Raw genomic sequence first — 18,209 nt, 5'->3', positions numbered from 1 at the left:
TGGGGATTCTCCAGGCAAGAATACTGGAGTGGGTTGGATTCCCTTCTCCAGGGGATCCTCTCGACCCAGGGATCACAGGTCTCCCACATTGCAGGTGGATTCTTGACTGTCTTGAACCACCAGGGAAGCCCATGAATACTGGAGTGGGTAGCCTATCCCTTCTCTAGGGGATCTTCCTAACCCAGGAATCAAACTGGGGTCTCCTGCATTGCAGGCGGATTCTTTACCAGCTGAGCTACCAGGGAAACCCTCCGCTTGTGTATAGATTCAAGTAAAGCTTAACATGTGTTACTGTTTAAAATACACCAAGTTTATTAAGACTCACTGTCAGTGCCACTACTCATCTAGTCATCTTTGTAGGTTTTCTGTCCTGTATTCAATGCATATTTCTTTTGTATATACTTGAAATTGAATCTTATAGCTTACATAATACTTTCTTCACCCTATATTGCTCTCTCTGCATTCTCTGAACGTCAGTAAGAACTGTTCTAAAGCATTTTTAATGACTACATCATTCTTTTGTATAAGATTATTTGCCCATTCCTCTTTTGAGAACATTTTTCACTATTGTAAGTAGTCATCATAATTCACATCTTTATCTCCTTGCATATTTGTTTTTCAGATTATTTACTTAGGATCATTTCTCAGAAGTGGATCATATGTTATTATTAAGGCCCCTGATGCATAAAGACAAAATTTTCGTTGTGTGTTTATAGGTGATACCTCTTTTATGGTTCATAGTGGCAAAGATTGGACTAAAACCCAGGCCTCCTGAGTTCTAGTATTTTAGTCCTATACTTCTTTTGCTACATATTATGATAAAATAGGGTGGTATTTCTTTGTTTAGAGAAAATAACTTCATTCTTTTAGTCAAGTTCATTTGCCTCCCAGGAAAGAAGTGTTGTGGGTCATTTAAATAAATTAACACTGTTTAGATAATTCATTTTATATTTTTAAAATTGCAGCTTAAGTCCAGGGAGAGATGGTACAAACAAGTACAGAAAGTTAAATAATGACATGAAATGTTAAATAACCATATTAAAAGTTTCTGTAGAGAATTATATCCGTTTTATTCTTAACCTTTGAGCAGCTCAGTAATTACAGCTAAGTTCTCAGGATACAAATACACAATGAGTAAGAGTCTACTTTAAACTTACTTAGCATTTCTTTCTCTAACCTCGTCTCTTAAGGTTCAAACCTAGATTACAAGCTAAGCAGTGTAACCGATATTAGTAACATTTTAATACTTCTCAAATGATTTTCATGTGCATCTTCCTGTGAGCCTCACAGAACAACTCTGAGGAGTAATTAGGGTGGTGAAACTTCAGTTCAGGGTGTGAGTATGGAGGTTATTTAGTTAGTAGTTGTCATGGACTTGGAAATTGCATCCTGATTTCAGATTTTCTGTTGGTACCCTTACACCATTTCTGCCTCTGCTTCCATGATCTCTTTTTTTAAAAAATTGAGATAAGATATAATGTTTCATTAAGTTTAAGGTGTTGGACCTGTTGATTTGATATATTTATGTATTCAATATGGGGCTTTCCTGATGGCCCAGATGGTACAGAATCTGCCTTCTATGCAGGAGACTTGGGTACGATCCCTGGCTCAGGAAAATCCCTTGGACTAGGGAATGGCAGTCCACTCCAGTATTCTTTCCTGGGGAATTCTATGGACAGAGACGCCTAGTGGGCTACAGTCCATGGGATCTCAAAGAGTCAGACACGAGTGAGCAACTGACACTCCACTTTCACTTTCTTTTTCATGTATTCAGTTCAGCCTCCATGATCTCTCAACCTTTAATATCTGAATCACCAAAACAACTTAAAATTTCTCCAGAATTTCTCTTTCTTGAATTTTCCTTCTCTCTTTCTCTGCTGTTACTCTTCCATAACATTTCAGCCAGAGTAAAATTGCTATCTTCTCAGGGGGGCATATCCCTTCTTTTTATGACTTTGCCTTTAGGACCAAAATTTTGGATTATAGCAGTCTTCCAACCTTCGTTCCTCCTTCCTTTGTTCTTTAACAGATCAGATTCAGGGCTTTATTCTAATTTGCCTTCCTTAATAAGCCAAAATGGGTCTCACATATAAAGAAGGGATTTTAGAGCTAGCTCCCCCACTGTGTGCGTATGTGTGCTCAGTCATGTTCAACTTTTGCAACTCCGGGGATTGCAGCCCGCCAGGCTCCTCTGTCCATGGGATTTCCCAGGCAAGAATACTGGAGTGGGTTGCCATTTCCTTCTCCAGTTCCCCCGCGTCTGTCCCCCAAATTTCAGGAGATGTCAGTTCTCGTGCCAGTTTATACTCCCTCTCTCCCATGAGTTACTTAGTATCTTCTGTAACACTGGGATCATATTTAGTTAATGATAGACGGTTGGTTTGACTTGCTCAGCCATATTTTCCTCCTTACTAGATGTGGTCTTTAAGCCTGTCTCTGGAGAGTGTAGAGAAAGGACAGTTGTTGAAAGGTTTAATACTTACCATGATGCCCTTTTACTCCTTGCTGTTTTGGCGCTGGGGATAGATAGTTGGTTCTTACTGGTTTTGTTTGTCCCTTCCTCCTTGTGCATTTGATTTTCCTCCTACTACTTCAGCTAGAGGACGTGAAGCCAGAGTGGTGGTTTTCCATTTTCCATTTCTAGCAGTAATGGTAACAAAACTCAGAACAGGTAAAAATCACTATTTTAGTTAAATTTAAAATGATTTCCTTTGAGGTGGAGTTTGAAGTATATTCATCTGTTTTCACTTCAAAATGATAATTATCAATATTATGCTTGATATCTGTTTCTACTAATATATGTAGAAGCCTGTTGTGATAAAAGCAAATTTATATCAGTGATGTAATGAAATTAATTAAAATTATTTTTTAAATTGGGATTACTTTTTTCTAATACAAGTGAACCTAGTTCTGAATTGCAGCTTCACAAAGTATGTTTTGAAGCGCAGTAACCCAGGTGGAAACAAACATGCTGTTTGTTTGTTTGTTTTTAAATTACAATAATTACTTTATCCTCACTGTCTATTAAATAGATTGTGCATAGGAAAAACAGGAAAAATTAAAGATGAGTTCATTGTTTTAATTAAGCATTAACTAGTTTTGGATAAGTTATATTTAGCATCCCAATTAGAATTCTATTCTCCATGTTTTTATTACATTTTCTTTTTTTTTTTTTTTTTGCTTTCAACTTACAGTGTTTAAAAATCAATAAGATGTTAAGAGATAAGCCAGAAATGTAGACTGTTACAGAAGCCTAGGAGATTTAGTTAATCTGACCTAGATGTTCTTTTGATGATTGAAATTGATTTGGGAAAGCAGTCCTTAATTTCATAATGAAGCATAGGAATATCTGCCATATAAGTCAGTTGTCCTGCCAGTGACAGGCAGATTAATCGGCCACAAAAAGGAAGAGTTTGCCATGAAAGTTGTGCTATTTAGATCATTGCATTTGGAAGAGCAGTAATATTGAAAGTTGTAAGTGAATGTAGCCCTTACATTTTGCCATGTTCTAAAGAGGATTATCTAGTATTTTTTTCAAGGGCTTTTTGTGTACATTTGATGTTGGCTTCGTTTTCAGTGTAATGCACGTGAAACAACAGATAATGTGAGAACATCCTTGAGTAGAAATTGGATGCGAAAGTAAATATTAGTGATGTTTGAGAATATATATATATATATCAACAGTTAATTTATTCCACATTTATTTCTTGTAACCCAAAATCTGGGTACTTGCACGGTTAGAATGAGAACACTTAATTTACAAACTTCTATACCAATTTTTTTGTCGTTCTACCAAAGCCCTGAGATGTTGGTTCTTGCATCAGCTTTTAATTTAACATTGTACAAGATTAAGAAATAAAACATAATGAGGACTTAGAAATAAAAGATCAGATTTGAGAGTTGCTTGGTGTAGTCCACAAAACTGAGTGAACAGAGCAGTAAAGACATGTCCTCTGGACTGGAGCTGCCAGGGTATGTTGTTTTCTTGTCATAATACTGTGATCATGTATTAAATAATGTAGTGTTTTCATAGGGAAGCCCTCGTAGATGATGAAGATGCTATAGGTAGAGTGACAGATCCTTGAAATTAAATGTGAAGTCTTTTATTTCAGTATCCAAAATTGTAATTGTTTTGAAACTAGAATTATTGACTAATTATTAGTTATTCCTAATTGAGGCTATAACATACATCTCAATTATTGAAATAAGCTAAGACTATGAACTAACTGAGTACTTGGATTGTTTTTAGTACCTAGCTCTTAAAATATTTAGTTTTCGATACTAGGCAAGCATGTGTGGTAATCAGAATACTTTCATCACTAAGTTTTACAAGGCATGTTTCTGTAAAAGCCATGGGTTTATCATTGTGATAATTATTAAGTCTATGAAACGTATTAATAATTTTTGCTTTCTGAATCTATTGGGATCTCTATAAAGTGTGTGTGTCTAATTTGATATATTTTGAAGTTGATTTAGTCCATTATTTCAAGGTTTCTTTCTTTTTCAACTACAGAACGCTTAGCCATTTTTAATAATTATAGATTTATGGAATTCAAATTGACCTACAGAGTAGCATTTTGAAATAACACAAATCTACTAGACATTGGTTAAGTATAGGTTGTTCTAATCCTAAAGGTCCTTGATAACTGTGGGATTAAGTTATAGATTTCTTTTAGTATATACATTTGGGAAGGAGGCAGCCAGGGTCATTAGAAGGAGAACTGTCATTGAGGGAAAATTAACATTTGGCTAAAGCCTTACCTTGTGTGCTGTATGATTATTTTATTTTACAGACCCCAGGCATTAGAGCTCGGCCTACAAGACTTCAGTGGTTTTGTGATAGATGTATTGCAAATAATCAGGTTTGTGTTTAATTTCTGGTCTCCCTCACCCAAAACTGTGAGTAGAAAGCAAGTGTCCTCCATGTCCTGTGAGCATTTGGGGATTTCATGAGATGCAGCCTTGGTTACCTTGGTGGTTTTCCAAATAAGCAATCACTTAATTCTGGTTCCTGAGGTCTACAGAATCCCTAAAAATAATAACATGGGCTCTGAAGATTTCAGCTGGCTTCATTCTACTTGTTGGTTTGAGCAGGGCTGACGTTTCCTTGGCAGTTGAAATCTGCTTCAGTCGTTAGTGACCAGAGGAAATGCTTGATGGGAGCCCAGTGGAGCTTCTACTTTACTCCAGCCCAGATGCCTCTCACATCGTGCCAAGAAAAAGCCACAGGGAAAGAGGAGTACAAAGTTGGGGTGGAGAATATTCCTGTTAACAGATATAGATGTACTCACTGAGTCCTCCACCCTCAGTATCTTTGAATTTTCCAAAATGCTCCTCCGTGGAGGTTTTTACAACTAGAGAGTCATTCATATGTATTCTTGTCTCCAAAGAATCCTTTAGCTCTTGAGTTTAAAATTGTTTTTAATTGTGATAAAATACGTATGGCATCACATTTATCATTTTAATCATTCTTAACACTTAACATAGTTAGTGGCATTAAGTACAGTTGCATTCTTGTGCTCAGTCCTTTAACCTTTGAAGTAAAGTTAGCCTGCCCTTTGGGTAAAGCTGATTTGAAGGATTATTCGCCTGTGACTTGTCAACTATAAAATACATCCTTTATACAATCTAGATCCCTCTGTTAATCTTATTTTTAAGGTTGAAACTCTAGAAAAATTAGTGGAGCTGACACAGAAGCTATTTGAATGTGACAGAGACCAGCTATACTACAGTCTGCTAAAACTATATAGTAAGTAATATGACTCTTGCTCATGTTTTTATTTTGAGACATTTATTCTGTGGAAGGCAGTGCCTGGAAAGGAACACCAGGCCCTGAGGAAGCTCCTGGGGTTGTCACTTGTGCAGTCTTCCACAGAGGCTCAAGTAGAGGCTAGACTGAATTTATATCACAAAATGTTGTGTTGTTTCACTGACATCCTATGGTCTTCCCTGACATTCTTACTGCAATAATGAGAAAGTGAGAAAACTCTTCATCAGAGCCACAGAATTTAATGGGAGTTTTTGAGGAGAAACTATTCTTTTTTTCCTTTTAATTTAAATTCTTGAGTAAATTTATCAGTCACTTCTATAAGTAATCATTGACATATTCATGTGTCTAGATATTTTTCCAGAAAAATGCATGTTTATATACAGACTCATCGTAAACAATTCCTTTTCAAAATGTGATTGTATTGTAAGATAGTTTTGACTCAGTTCTATATTACCAACCTTTTTCTGCACTTTATCACCCGCCAATGACTATATTGAACAGATATATCAGAGTTTACTCAACTAGTCTCCGACTGCTAGACGTGTGAATAGATTTTAGTTTTCCATCCTATAAAACACTACATTAGTCGTCTTTATACCTTAATCTTTGTTCACAACCTTAATTGTTTCCCTAAGCTGAATTTGTATTTGCACTAATGGTTAAAAGTGATGGTCATTTCTGAAACTTGCAGTCTCTGTTGTTAAGGAATTGTCTAGTATGTTTATGCAAGTTTACACATCTGGAACTGTGTAGTCTCTTAAGGTATTTTGTGGAGAGAAACGACGGAATAGTCGGTGACCTTCCTTCCTTCCTTTCCAACATAAGATATGTGATCTCGATTTATTCTTCTTTTTCCTTCACCAAACATAGACAGCAGTGAATAAGTTGATTCATTTGTCTTTTTGAACTTGTATTTATCATCATTGGAGGCTTTGTCTTACATCTTGATGGTGTATATTAAATATGCTGGAAATCTTACATTTCATTTGTTGGTTACATTGACATACAGTTCACATGTAATTCTTAAAACTTTTCATTTGAATGATGATCAAATTCTGGCATCCAATGCTGAGGTTGTTGTTGAATGTATAGAATTTTAAAACTTGGGTTTTAGGCATTTAATCCTTAATTAGTAGTTTATAACCTGTATTACAGTGTTAATCCTCCCCACTCCCCCTGCTTTTTCTTACTTTGAGAGAATTCTTTCTTTTTTTTTTTTATTTTTGTTTTTTTTTTGAATTCTTTCTTAAGTTCTAATTTTTTGCAAACTAAAAATACCGAAGTGATACATCTAAATGAGTTTTCAACCTTTAAAGTCATCCCCATAGAAGACTTTGATTCAGAAATATCTCTGAAGCCCACAGTGCTAGCATTGAGGTAGGCACTGCAGATAGAAAACTGGCGTTCTTCAGAAGAGCTGGACCTGAGCTGGGACTGCCGATCCCTTGGGCTGAAAGAACAGCCGCACGGACACAGGAGGTGCGTCCAGGGAAGATGAGAGGCGGCCGGCTTTACAGGCTTCTTTCTCCCTCTGGAGCTGACCTTTTGCTATTGTCAGCAAAAGGAAGAAAAGGAAAAACAAGTTTTAAGTTCATCTTAAAATTTCCTTTAGGCATAAGCAGGAACTCTTACCAGTAAACTCTGAGGTTTATTAGCGTTTTCTTTAATCCCTCTGTCTGTTCTGATGGACACCCCCTCCCAGCTCTGTATTTGAGCCAGTAGTCTGAGAAGCTCTCCTCTGCTCAGCCGAGGAGCCTCTGAGGATGAGATAGCATGACAGCGGCCTTTCATGGGACTGGAAGCCAGAGGAATCATCATAGGGAAGTGTATACTTTTTAACCCAGCTTCTGTCATGTTAGGAATCAATAATGTGGTTGTGGTAACCCTAAACCTTCCCTTTCTGAAGAAGAAACAAGCTGTCTCCTCCTGCATGACCCCCCCCCCCCCTTTTTTGCCCTCTAACTTGGACCACTACTTAAATATGTTGAATAATTTATAAAGCACAATTTATTTGAAAAGGAACATGTAGTATGGAATGATATACAGAATGTGGCCCTGTAACACATGAAAAGTCCAGACTGGATTTCTGAGAACACAATTTGTTTGGTGTATTGGAATTTTTTATGAACTCATTCTTTTTCATAATATAATTTTAGCCCTTGAAAGGAGTTAATTTTATTATTTCGGAGTATTTGTTAAAGGGCAGTTTTGCTTGTTTTATTTTAAAACAGTACCTTTCACACACATGTACACACTTACTTTGTTGTGAATTACAGCACACTACAGAAACATGCACAAGACAGAGATACATTGCTCCATGGTTCTGTAACACCCAGCCTCCATATAACTATAATGGAGGTTAAGGAATAAAAATATAACTCTCTTCATTCCTGTAAATACTAGCTCTACTAAACCACATTTCCTTTTCTACTTAATAATATGATGGTCAAAGGTGATCTGTTACAGGAATCAGCCATAATTCAAACTTTAGTTCTCTCCTTTCTAAGATATTTTGACTTTCCACTGTGATAGTCTTGTGAAATTAGCTCCTAAGCCCTGCAACAAACATTACATGAGTGAAACAACTCCCTCACCTGCATATATATTATTATTTTAACATTACTAATAAGGAATATTCTGTTATTTCTAAAGGACAGTTTTTTTCTCCCTCTTACAGTTTTATTCAAAACACTTCAGTTTCTTTACATATACAAAGAAGAGAATTTATTCTTTGTATATGTAAAGTACTCTCGCCAAAACTTGAGCTGCCTTATATTGATAATTTTGCAGTAAAAGTTCTTTGAATCTATTTTTAAAACCCCAACATTTAAAACATGAACATTTATGGGATTTCCCTATAGTGGTCCAGTGGCTATGACTCAATGCTTCCACTGCAGGGGACCCAGGTTTGATCTCTATTCAGGGAACTAAGATCTCATGTGCTGCATGGCACAACTGGGAGGAAAAAGAAAACAGGAAAACCGCCCTGAGTATTTATCCTAAGATGTTATTTATGTGCTATTTTCTTTACTTATGACCATTGACATTTCTTTTTCATGCTGTATAGTCTTCCCTCCTCCATTATTACACACACAACATGAATGTATTCTGAATTACTGAAGGGCCAAGCCAGTATAGTAGTATACAAAGCAAAACGTCAAATGTTGTTGTGTCCACACGATACCTGAGTTAACGTGTCCATGGCCATCCTTCCAAATCACTCTACATTTGTATCCGTGTATTTTTTTGCATATACACCTATTATTATTTTGATTGTTTAATGCTCTACATGTTTTGTGCACTGTGTTCTGTAGCTTATTTTGTTAATATGAAATAAATTCATAGGAAAAGATACATGCTTGCTTTTCTCCTTTTAGTTAACCAGTTTTAAGTGCTGGTATCCCTGGAACCTCCTAAGTTGATCATTAAACAGTTTTTTAATGAGTTTATGAACTCTTTGGTATATTTGTGTTTCATTTCCTTGCAGTCATTATTCTTTTTGGTGCCCAAATTGTCCCGTCTTTGGCCACTGGGAACCTCTTTACATCAGCTCCCTGTGTCATTTGACATACTGCATTAGTCTTTGACAGGTCCTTATATTTAGGCCAAGCAGGACCATCCTGGCTTATGTGGTGTAATTCCTGTCCAAACCTTATTTTAGAGAGGAATGATATTTAGAGACCATAATCTGGTGATTGACACATGGGAAATTTAGAAACTACCCCATCCTGTCAGTAATACATACAAACTTGCCAACTTTATAATTAAAACTCTGAACTCTAGAAATCTTTGTCTCAGTTTAACACTAGAGGAACCGTGTGTGAAGTGCCAACTGTTGTTATATGCTAGTCAGGTGGCCCCACAGTGAAGTCCCACAGCTATGCTCCTGTAAAATTCACTGATAGTGTCAAAAATTCCTTGGTTTTTATAGTTTAAGAGTTCTCAGATCATTTAGTACATCAGTGCTCTTCTTCTTTAAAGAAGGAACCATGAGTTCCAGGAAAGTGATGGAATTACTGAGGCAGTGTCCATTCCCTGGTTACAGCCAAGTCTGTGGGCTGTTTGATTTTTCAGATAACAAGTATGATTGTTGTTGTTTTGGTTAAAGGAATTTAAAGCCCCCGGGGTATATTATGAAAGCCTTAGCCTTTCTGTGTCTTGGTGAGAGAATGGCTACCGATTTTGGCACTGACTAGTTTGGTTGCCTCAAATTTTTGTTCTATATCCTGTGATCCAGGTACATTTCCAAGTTAGAAAGTGTGTATATCTCAGTTTCATGCTGTATACACTGTCTAGTTCTCACCTGTGTTCTGAAATATTTTCTTGTAAGCTGTTAGTCCATTTGAACAGGTGCCTCTCTGTTGTATCCTGTTCTACCAAAGTGAATTATCTTCCCATATTCCTTCCAGTCTGAAAGCATGGTACCTCTTCCATCTCTTCGCTATCTGAAAATAATTATTAGCTTAAAAAAAGTGCCTAAGCAGTTCTGTTCACAATGTGTGGAAACTTTCCGTGTGTCCCCCACAGTCCATAGTACCCTTTGGCATGAAACGGAAGTGGTCCACCTTTCCCTTTCTACAGAATTAAAGATTTGGGGGCTTGGGTTTTTGTTTTTATTTAATTAAATAAAATGTATTTGATAACCTTTATATATATAAAGTTTTATATATTAACATACTTGAAAAATTACTATTGAATTTTATATTACATGAAAACATTTTAATGAAGGAAAAGCATAATTAGCTTACGAGAATCTTGCTTTGAAAATTGACTGTAAATTTAGTAAGGATTTTATGTTAGGCTGATTTTATTATCTAAGTATATATAAAATCACTCTGAACTTGAGGTTAATTTCTACTGTTTGGTTCACCTTTCAGTATATTCCGTATGAAAACCTCGGCTGCCATCTATGTATGACTCCTAGGAAATTTTCTACTTGTTTTCTTTTTCTTTACTGGACGTTTCTGATGAAGTGTGAATGTGTTTTGTTTTTGTTCTTTGAGTTTTTTTTACTTTGAAGAGTCCGTTATCAAAAAGCTTATTAGCCTTTCAATTTTAGGGTGGGAGGAAACCTAGGAAAATTTCATGTGTTTTAGTATTTTGATATTTTTGAGAAACAAACATTCTTATGTTTTCTGAAACATTCGTGTCCTGAAACAAACCCTCTTCCTGGAGCTGACCGTACACCATTGAGATATTTCTTATTCATATTTTCAAAAGGCTACTTTTAAAACAATATTTCTTTGTAACAGGTGTATTAGTGTCATAAGTTTTTCATATTTTGCTCTAATTTTTCACAGGCAGAAACTTAAATGACTTTCTCTTTTTTCAAAATTCATAGAATGTTTAAAAATGAAGTCTTGATTCTTAAGTTTTTGCTATTTGTGAAGACTAGGTTATCACACAGAAGAAACTAGATATTTCATTATGAAGGAAATCTGCTTTCTTCCCAATACCCTTCCTCTCCCCTGTAATCTTACTTAAGTCTGTTGACGTTATGAGAAACATATTACACACGGACAGAAGTTCTTGAGGTCGACAGAAAAGACAGAAGTCTCCCTACTGAACTAAGCAGAAAATTTTGTTGATTTGTCGCTTTTGACAAAGCTCATACATTTGTACGTTTTCAATCATTGTAGCTGTGTACTGGACTGCATATGTGCATCCTATCATCTTTCCAGAGTCTATTGCTCATAGTTAAGAAGTTTTTAATGAAGTGTGGTTTTTCTTTTCTTGTGTTTTAATAGGTAAGGACTTTCTGTGGTTTAAACTTCAAAAGGTACAAAAGGGTATACAGAGAGAAGTCTTCTCACTTTTGGTCCACTATGACCCTGGTCCTTTCCCTGGAGGCAGTGTTTGGAATACTTGCTTTAGCAGCAAATAAAAAGTTTTAAATATTTTCATGAATTTTGTTTAGTATGTTCATTAGTTTCTATTTATTTTTACAGAAGTAAATGGTGACTGGCAAAAAGCTGATGCTGTCTGGAATAAAATGCAAGAAGAAAATATTATTCCTCGTGAGAAGACATTAAGGTTATTAGCAGAAATCCTTAGGAACAATAATCAAGAGGTTCCATTTGATGTACCCGAGGTAATTTGTTTTTAACTATAAGCATAACAGATTTTGTTGTCGGTATAAATTTAGGTTATAGATTAACCCAGCTTTACATTGAAAAGGTTGCTGTATTTACCACTTTTTCTTTAACTGAAAAATTTTATTTTTAAGTTGTGGTATGAGGAAGAAAAAGATTCCCCAACTTCGTTACCCTCACCTGTAGAAGTTAATCTCCAGAAAGAGCTATTGAACGCCTGCCGTACGAGGAGAAACAAAGGTAAACGCGTGCCCTGGGGTCTCGTTTAGAGAGCAACGTGGGGTCTAAGCCCAGCAAGGCAGTAGTGATTTAGGAAGAGGTGGAACTTAAAGTGTATATATTAATTATTTTCTTTCATTTAACAAAGACATTTTGGTACAATTGGGAAAATTTAAATGTTGACTCAGTAGTAGGTAATTAAGGAATCACTCTCATATTTATATTAGATAGAATAACAGCTTATGATTTATAGATGTCCTTGAGTTTTGAGATCAGTAATGAAGTATTGAGAAATGAAAAAACTGAAGATTTCTGTAATTCATTTTAAAATACGTAAGCCTTAAGCCATAAAATATTTAAGTCAGGAGCCATGTGTTTAAAGGTTAAACAGATCAGGAAACATGTTGCTTATTAGATGTAGGCAATGGGTATATGGCGGGGGTCATTATACTCTTCCTTATATATTTCTGTAAACTTGAAATTTTTCATAATGAAAACTAAAGTAGATGTCATTTTATCAAAATTGCACTTTGAAAATAACATGGTCATGAATTTTTTGGCAAATATATTTGTTACATGTTTTGATTTTATGTGAAAGCAAAAAACGATTAGGACTTTAAGCTTCATATAGTATCTCTGCTTAACATCTCAAGGATATGAGACCCGTTTCTTGCTCTTCTTCCCTTTTTTCAGTGGTAATATTTCCAGAAGATGTGCCTACCTCTCTTAAGACTACTTTAAAATTTCTATGACTATCTTGAACCCTCTGATACAAGCTTGCCTTTCACATTCTAGATGTTTTCATTTAGACTTCATTGTACTCTTCCCAGATCATATACTACTTCCATTTTCTTCACTTAAGTTTTCTCTGTAGAATGCTTCTGTTATCTCTAATTTCTCCAGTTTTTATGTAGATTTCCAAGTATGCTTTATGATAATTTAACCATTATGCAGCAGATTTGTTTTCATTCTAGCATTTACAGTTTTGAGTTCTCTTCCGTAGAAAGCCGTCAGTTTAGAAATGTATAGAACCTCTTAACTTTTTTTTTCCCAAGAGGGTATTAAATTTTTTATTGACTACACGTGATAATAGATGATACACAAGCTTCATTCCCATCTATAACTTTATTGGTACCATAATTCAATTTAAATATATTACATAGGATATGCCAACGATCATTAATAACCAAAAAAGAACTCCGTGACTTTGCCCGGGTGACCCTTTTAACGGTGAACTCCAGGTCACAACAAAGTAACTGTCAGTTCAACTACACCAAGGTTCTGAAGACAATAGCTTCTCCACCAAAGCAGGTTGTAAATAAATTTCAAATGGAACCTGACATCACCTGAAGGAATTCTGACTTCACACTGTTGGAGTAGTTTACCAAAATGTCTTCAGAGTAGACTAACTTTACACAGCACCTTAAAAAAAAAAAACATTTATTCAGCAGCATGAGCAGACTATTGCATTTAGCAATCAACAGCATGCTGCTGCTGCTAAGTCACATCAGTTGTGTCTGACTCTGTGCAACCCCATAGATGGCAGCCCACCAGGCTCCCCCGTCCCTGGGATTCTCCAGGCAAGAACACTGGAGTGGGTTGCCATTTCCTTCTCCAATGCATGAAAGTGAAAAGTGAAAGTGAAGTTGCTCAGTCATGTCCTACTCTTAGCAACCTCATGGACTGCAGCCTACCAGGCTCCTCTGTCCATGGGATTTTCCAGGCAAGAGTACTGGAGTGGGGTGCCATTGCCTTCTCCGAATCAACAGCATGGGTGGAAAAAAAAAAAAAAAAAAAATCTACATTAAAAACCCTTTGTTGGAATGCTTTACACTTTCCACAGAACAGAAACTAAAATAACCTGTTACACAATTAGTCACAAGTACAGTTCTCAAGTTTTTTTTGCCTGTACACGAGTATTGTCTAAAACATGTCTTCTTTGTAGCAGCTAGGCCCTGCCACCACTGTGCTTGGCTGAGTTCACAAATCTGTTGTCGCCTGTAGCTTCCCTGTCACTTCGCTGGCGCTCCTCTCCTGCTACGCTTTGTTTCCTGGCAGTAATTAACCTCCTGCCGCTGCCGCTGCTGCTGCTGGAGCCACCACAGCCACCTCGATCTTGTGGTTTGGCAAAGTATTGGCCTCCACCACCATACGGGCCAGAACTTCTGCCTCCAAAGTCTCCTCCTTTCATGGGTCCACAATTTAAAGATTGATTGTTGTAATTGCCAGAATCACCGTAGCTTTCGCCACCTCCAAAATTGCTTCCATCATTACCAAATCCATTATAACCATCCCCACTGCCACCATATCTGCCACCACGATGGCTGCACCAAAGCCACCTTGACCACTGAAGTTTCCTCCACGACCTCCACCAAAGTTTCCAGAACCACTTCGGCCTCTCTGGCTGGATGAAGCACGAGCCATCTCTTGGTTAGAGAGGGCTCACTTCACAGTAGGGGCCATTCACAGTGTGGTATTTCTGAATGACCAGTCTTATCTACGGAGTCATGGTCATCAATGGTTACAAAAGCAAAGCCTCTCTTTTTGCCACTGCCTCGGTCAGTCACGATTTCAGTCATTTCAGTTTTCCCATACCGTTCAAAATAACCCTTCAGGTGATGTTCTTCAGTGTCCTCTTTAATGCCACCAACAAAAATCTTTTTCACAGTTTAGCGGGCACCAGGTCTTTGAGAATCTTCTCTTGAGACGGCCCTCTGGTTCCACAACTCTTCCGTCCACCTTGTGTGGCCTTGCATTCATGGCCACATCCACCTTCTCCACCATGGCGTATGTGACAAACCCAAAGCTTCTGGAGCACTTGGTGTTTGGATCCCTCATTACCACAATCTGTGAGCATTCCCCATTGCTCAGAATGGGCTCCTCAGACTCTCATCGGTTGTTTCAAAGCTCAGTCCTCCAATGAAGAGCTTCCATAGCTGTTCGGGCTCTTTGGGAGACTCTGACTTAGACATGATGGTAGTGGAGAGGGGGAGACTTCAGTGATGCTTTCGGGGCGGCATCCATGGGCAGAAAGGAGTAACATAACGAACATATCTCCCTCTTAATTTCTTAACTAGAAATTTTGTGACAGATTTTGTGACACAGATATACAGTGTCTGAAGTAGGAATTAAGCTAAACTTTTAAGCTTTCTCAATCCTGCAGAATAACTTTATTCTTTCTGAGTTACTTTCTTTTGCTGCATATTCAGTCTAATGCATCCTTGAGTCTTTCGCCATGTACCTCTTAAACCTAAAGTTCATTATTATCAATACTGTTTAAATATTCTAATAGAATTTTGATTTAACTGAAATGAATGTACAGTTAGTGTATACTTCCTATTTTAAGATTCCAAAACTCCATATATTGCCTTTTTTTAATTGTTGTATTTAAGTAAAAACATCTAACCAGTTAACTAAACATAATGCATTATAAATATAAAGATACACCCCTGCTTTAGTTTTAATTTACCATATGCATTTATCTAGTTGGTTTCATTCTGTTAATTCAAGAGGTTTTAGTTACTTTTGTGTAGAAATGCTTGGCAAAATGTACTTTGAAAACTGAATTCAAGACTGCAATTTTAGAAAACAACTAGTAAGCTTTTCTGTATTACGTTGTTGATCTTAAGTACTCAGACTGTACTTTAAATTTTCACTTAGCAAAGTAGTGAACCTATTGTATATGCTTGTTGGGATGTAGCCAGTAATTACAATACATCATAATTTCTAAGCTTCCTTTAAAGAAAAATATATGCATTATATACTGAATGATAAAGTCTGTCTTTTCTTAGTTAAGATGCAAATATTAGTGTCATATCTTTTTCTCTTGTTTTCTCAGAATTTAACTTGAAAGGTTAAGTTTTTGGTATTGTCTCTTCAGTTTAATTGAAGGGTTAGTTCATGCTCCCATAACTTGTAAACACAAGCATAATTTCTGCTTGGGCTTTCTTTCTTTTTTCCTGCTTGTTAAGAAATGTCTAAAGTAGCACAGAATATTCTTCTGAGCTTTAATATCATGTTCATTCCTAGTTATGTGTTCTGTATTTCTTTACATGGAGCTTTATATCCATAAAAGGTCTTGAGTGATAGTTCAGTTATGCCCCACCTTTTTTGTGACTTGTTTATATACAACAGAGTGTGGATTATAGTTTCAGTTGGATGTTTATAGCCAGGCAATTTTATTTCAGAAAAGTAAGTGACTGAAAAGTGTAGTTACTTCTCTTTTGGTAACATCTTTTCATTCACTGACAGTTATTGTGAACAAGTGAAATAAAACTGTTAATCAGTCAAACAAATGTTGCTTAGTTTACTTGTTAGATATCTGTATATTTGAAAATTGTATGTTTTTGTATAAGTCCTGTCGTAGCCAAATAATTTGATCTCCTAATTTTAGAATTATAGGCTATATTCACTTTAATGCTATTGTGTTGAAATGTTAACCGTAGTAACCACCCACTTATAGATTAAAGATTGCTTTAAAATGAATCTTTTGCTCCCCTCAATCTAAATTATACCCCTGGTTTATTTGGACTTTAACACACATTTTACAGTTTATTTTGAAACTGGGATCTTTTGACAAACAAATTCAGAAGAGCTGTGTTCTGTTTTTACTGCCATGAAAATAATTTATTGACTTGAGAGAGCTAGTATGAAAAAATCATTGTAAAAGGAAGCCCTTTCTATTACCATCCACTGGAATTAAGTAGTAGTTTCCAAAACTGTCCCTTACTTTTTTAAAGATTAGAACAGTGATACCATCTGCTTACTTGGTTATGTATCTCTTAGAGTGGTGTACCGGGTGAGTATTAAAAGAAGCAGAAATGGGGGGTTGGGGCTTTGCTTCAGGGCTTTCCCCCTCCTTTTTGCCATTTCAGAATAATTTCATCTCATTTTTTGTTTTCCTTCATAGATGCATTTAATATTTTCCTGACAGCAAAAAAGCAAAACATTGTGTTTGACAATGAAGCTTATGCCAGGCTTATAAACTTACTTTTGATGAAGGATAATTCTATGCAAGCAATGCAAGTGAAAGATTTGTAAGTATCAGTTCATTTATTAAACTTCACACTCAAAAAAGAAAAACCTATAATTAGGATTTTTTAATGTATTATAGTAACAGTTGCTTAATTGTCTTCAACTACCCATAGGAATTATATGAAATGATTTTTTAATTTTAAGGGGGTTTTTAAACTACAAAAGATAGAACTTTTATTTGTCCTGCACACTGCAGTTTATTTTATTTTTACCGTATAGAACCTCAAAACCCATGTATGCTATTCATATATAGAAAAGTAGTTTGGTTTTTCTGGGAGAAGGGTTCTGTTGTGTTTTATAGGTATGTGTTTTGTTTCTTGTTCAGCAGCTCGATCTGTGTACCTTTTATGGTGGAAGCAGCCTAATATATGAAGGCATCAAGGGTTTTGAACTTAGACAAGGCTTTGAATTGTACTTGAAAGCCCTTTGGAAAATTTGTTCCTATTTCTGAACCTCAGTTTTTCTTCTCTGTAATGAAATGATAATAAATCTTACATTAATTCTTCTAGGCATTGAAAGACATAGGGTGAAGTAGGAAAAAATATATGGTACTCAGCACATTTTAAATACCTTTTCTCTGTCCCTTCTTGTTTTGTAACCTGTTTGGTGGTGGTGTAAGTGGTAATGGTTTTGTCTCTCTGGCTAGTTCCTTAGAGTAAAATACTTTTTAAATCAGAAAAGTAAAGCTTTCTTCCCTGATGTGTTAGTTAACTGACTCAGTTGTCTTATTCCCAAGGAATTAACTTCAGAAGTTAAGTAAATAATCAGAAAGGGCCTAGAAAGGAGTGGATCAAGGTTACCTGCTCTGGTATGTAGACATGTCCTGTTAATGAGTCAGTAGCTTTATTTTTCAATGGCAAAAGTCAATGTTTTCCTAGTATATTGTAAATTTTGAAATGATGTTTCCTGGCTAATTTTTGGCCTTCAAAATTTTTACATTGCAGCACTTTTGGAATATTAGAATCCTGAATAGAAGACGGATGTTTGCCATTCTTGGAGTTCACTGGAAAACCTGATATTAATATTAGTGTTATGTTAAAGTTATGCACCATGGGGCCATATTTGCTGTTTATGTTTTGATATTCTATTTTGAA

At 36.1% G+C, this 18,209-nt stretch overlaps 1 protein-coding gene and 1 pseudogene across 2 annotated transcripts in view; one reads left to right on the top strand and one right to left on the bottom strand.

Moving 5' to 3' along the window:
* The window catches only part of LRPPRC (leucine rich pentatricopeptide repeat containing), a 101,140-nt gene that overhangs the window by 63,735 nt on the left and 19,196 nt on the right, over nt 1-18,209 (top strand). For both annotated transcript variants that reach the window (XM_025260946.2, XM_025260948.2), the window contains 5 exons: nt 4,794-4,862; nt 5,659-5,749; nt 11,719-11,861; nt 11,997-12,102; nt 16,991-17,117. In XM_025260946.2, coding sequence (XP_025116731.2) covers nt 4,794-4,862; nt 5,659-5,749; nt 11,719-11,861; nt 11,997-12,102; nt 16,991-17,117 — 536 coding nt within the window. The remainder of the gene's footprint in view (nt 1-4,793; nt 4,863-5,658; nt 5,750-11,718; nt 11,862-11,996; nt 12,103-16,990; nt 17,118-18,209) is intronic.
* Nucleotides 14,030-15,053, bottom strand: LOC123328685 (annotated as a pseudogene).

This window comes from Bubalus bubalis, chromosome 12 (genome assembly GCF_019923935.1).
Source record: "Bubalus bubalis isolate 160015118507 breed Murrah chromosome 12, NDDB_SH_1, whole genome shotgun sequence".
NCBI lineage: Eukaryota > Metazoa > Chordata > Mammalia > Artiodactyla > Bovidae > Bubalus > Bubalus bubalis.
This window is presented reverse-complemented; position numbering and strand designations above follow the sequence as displayed.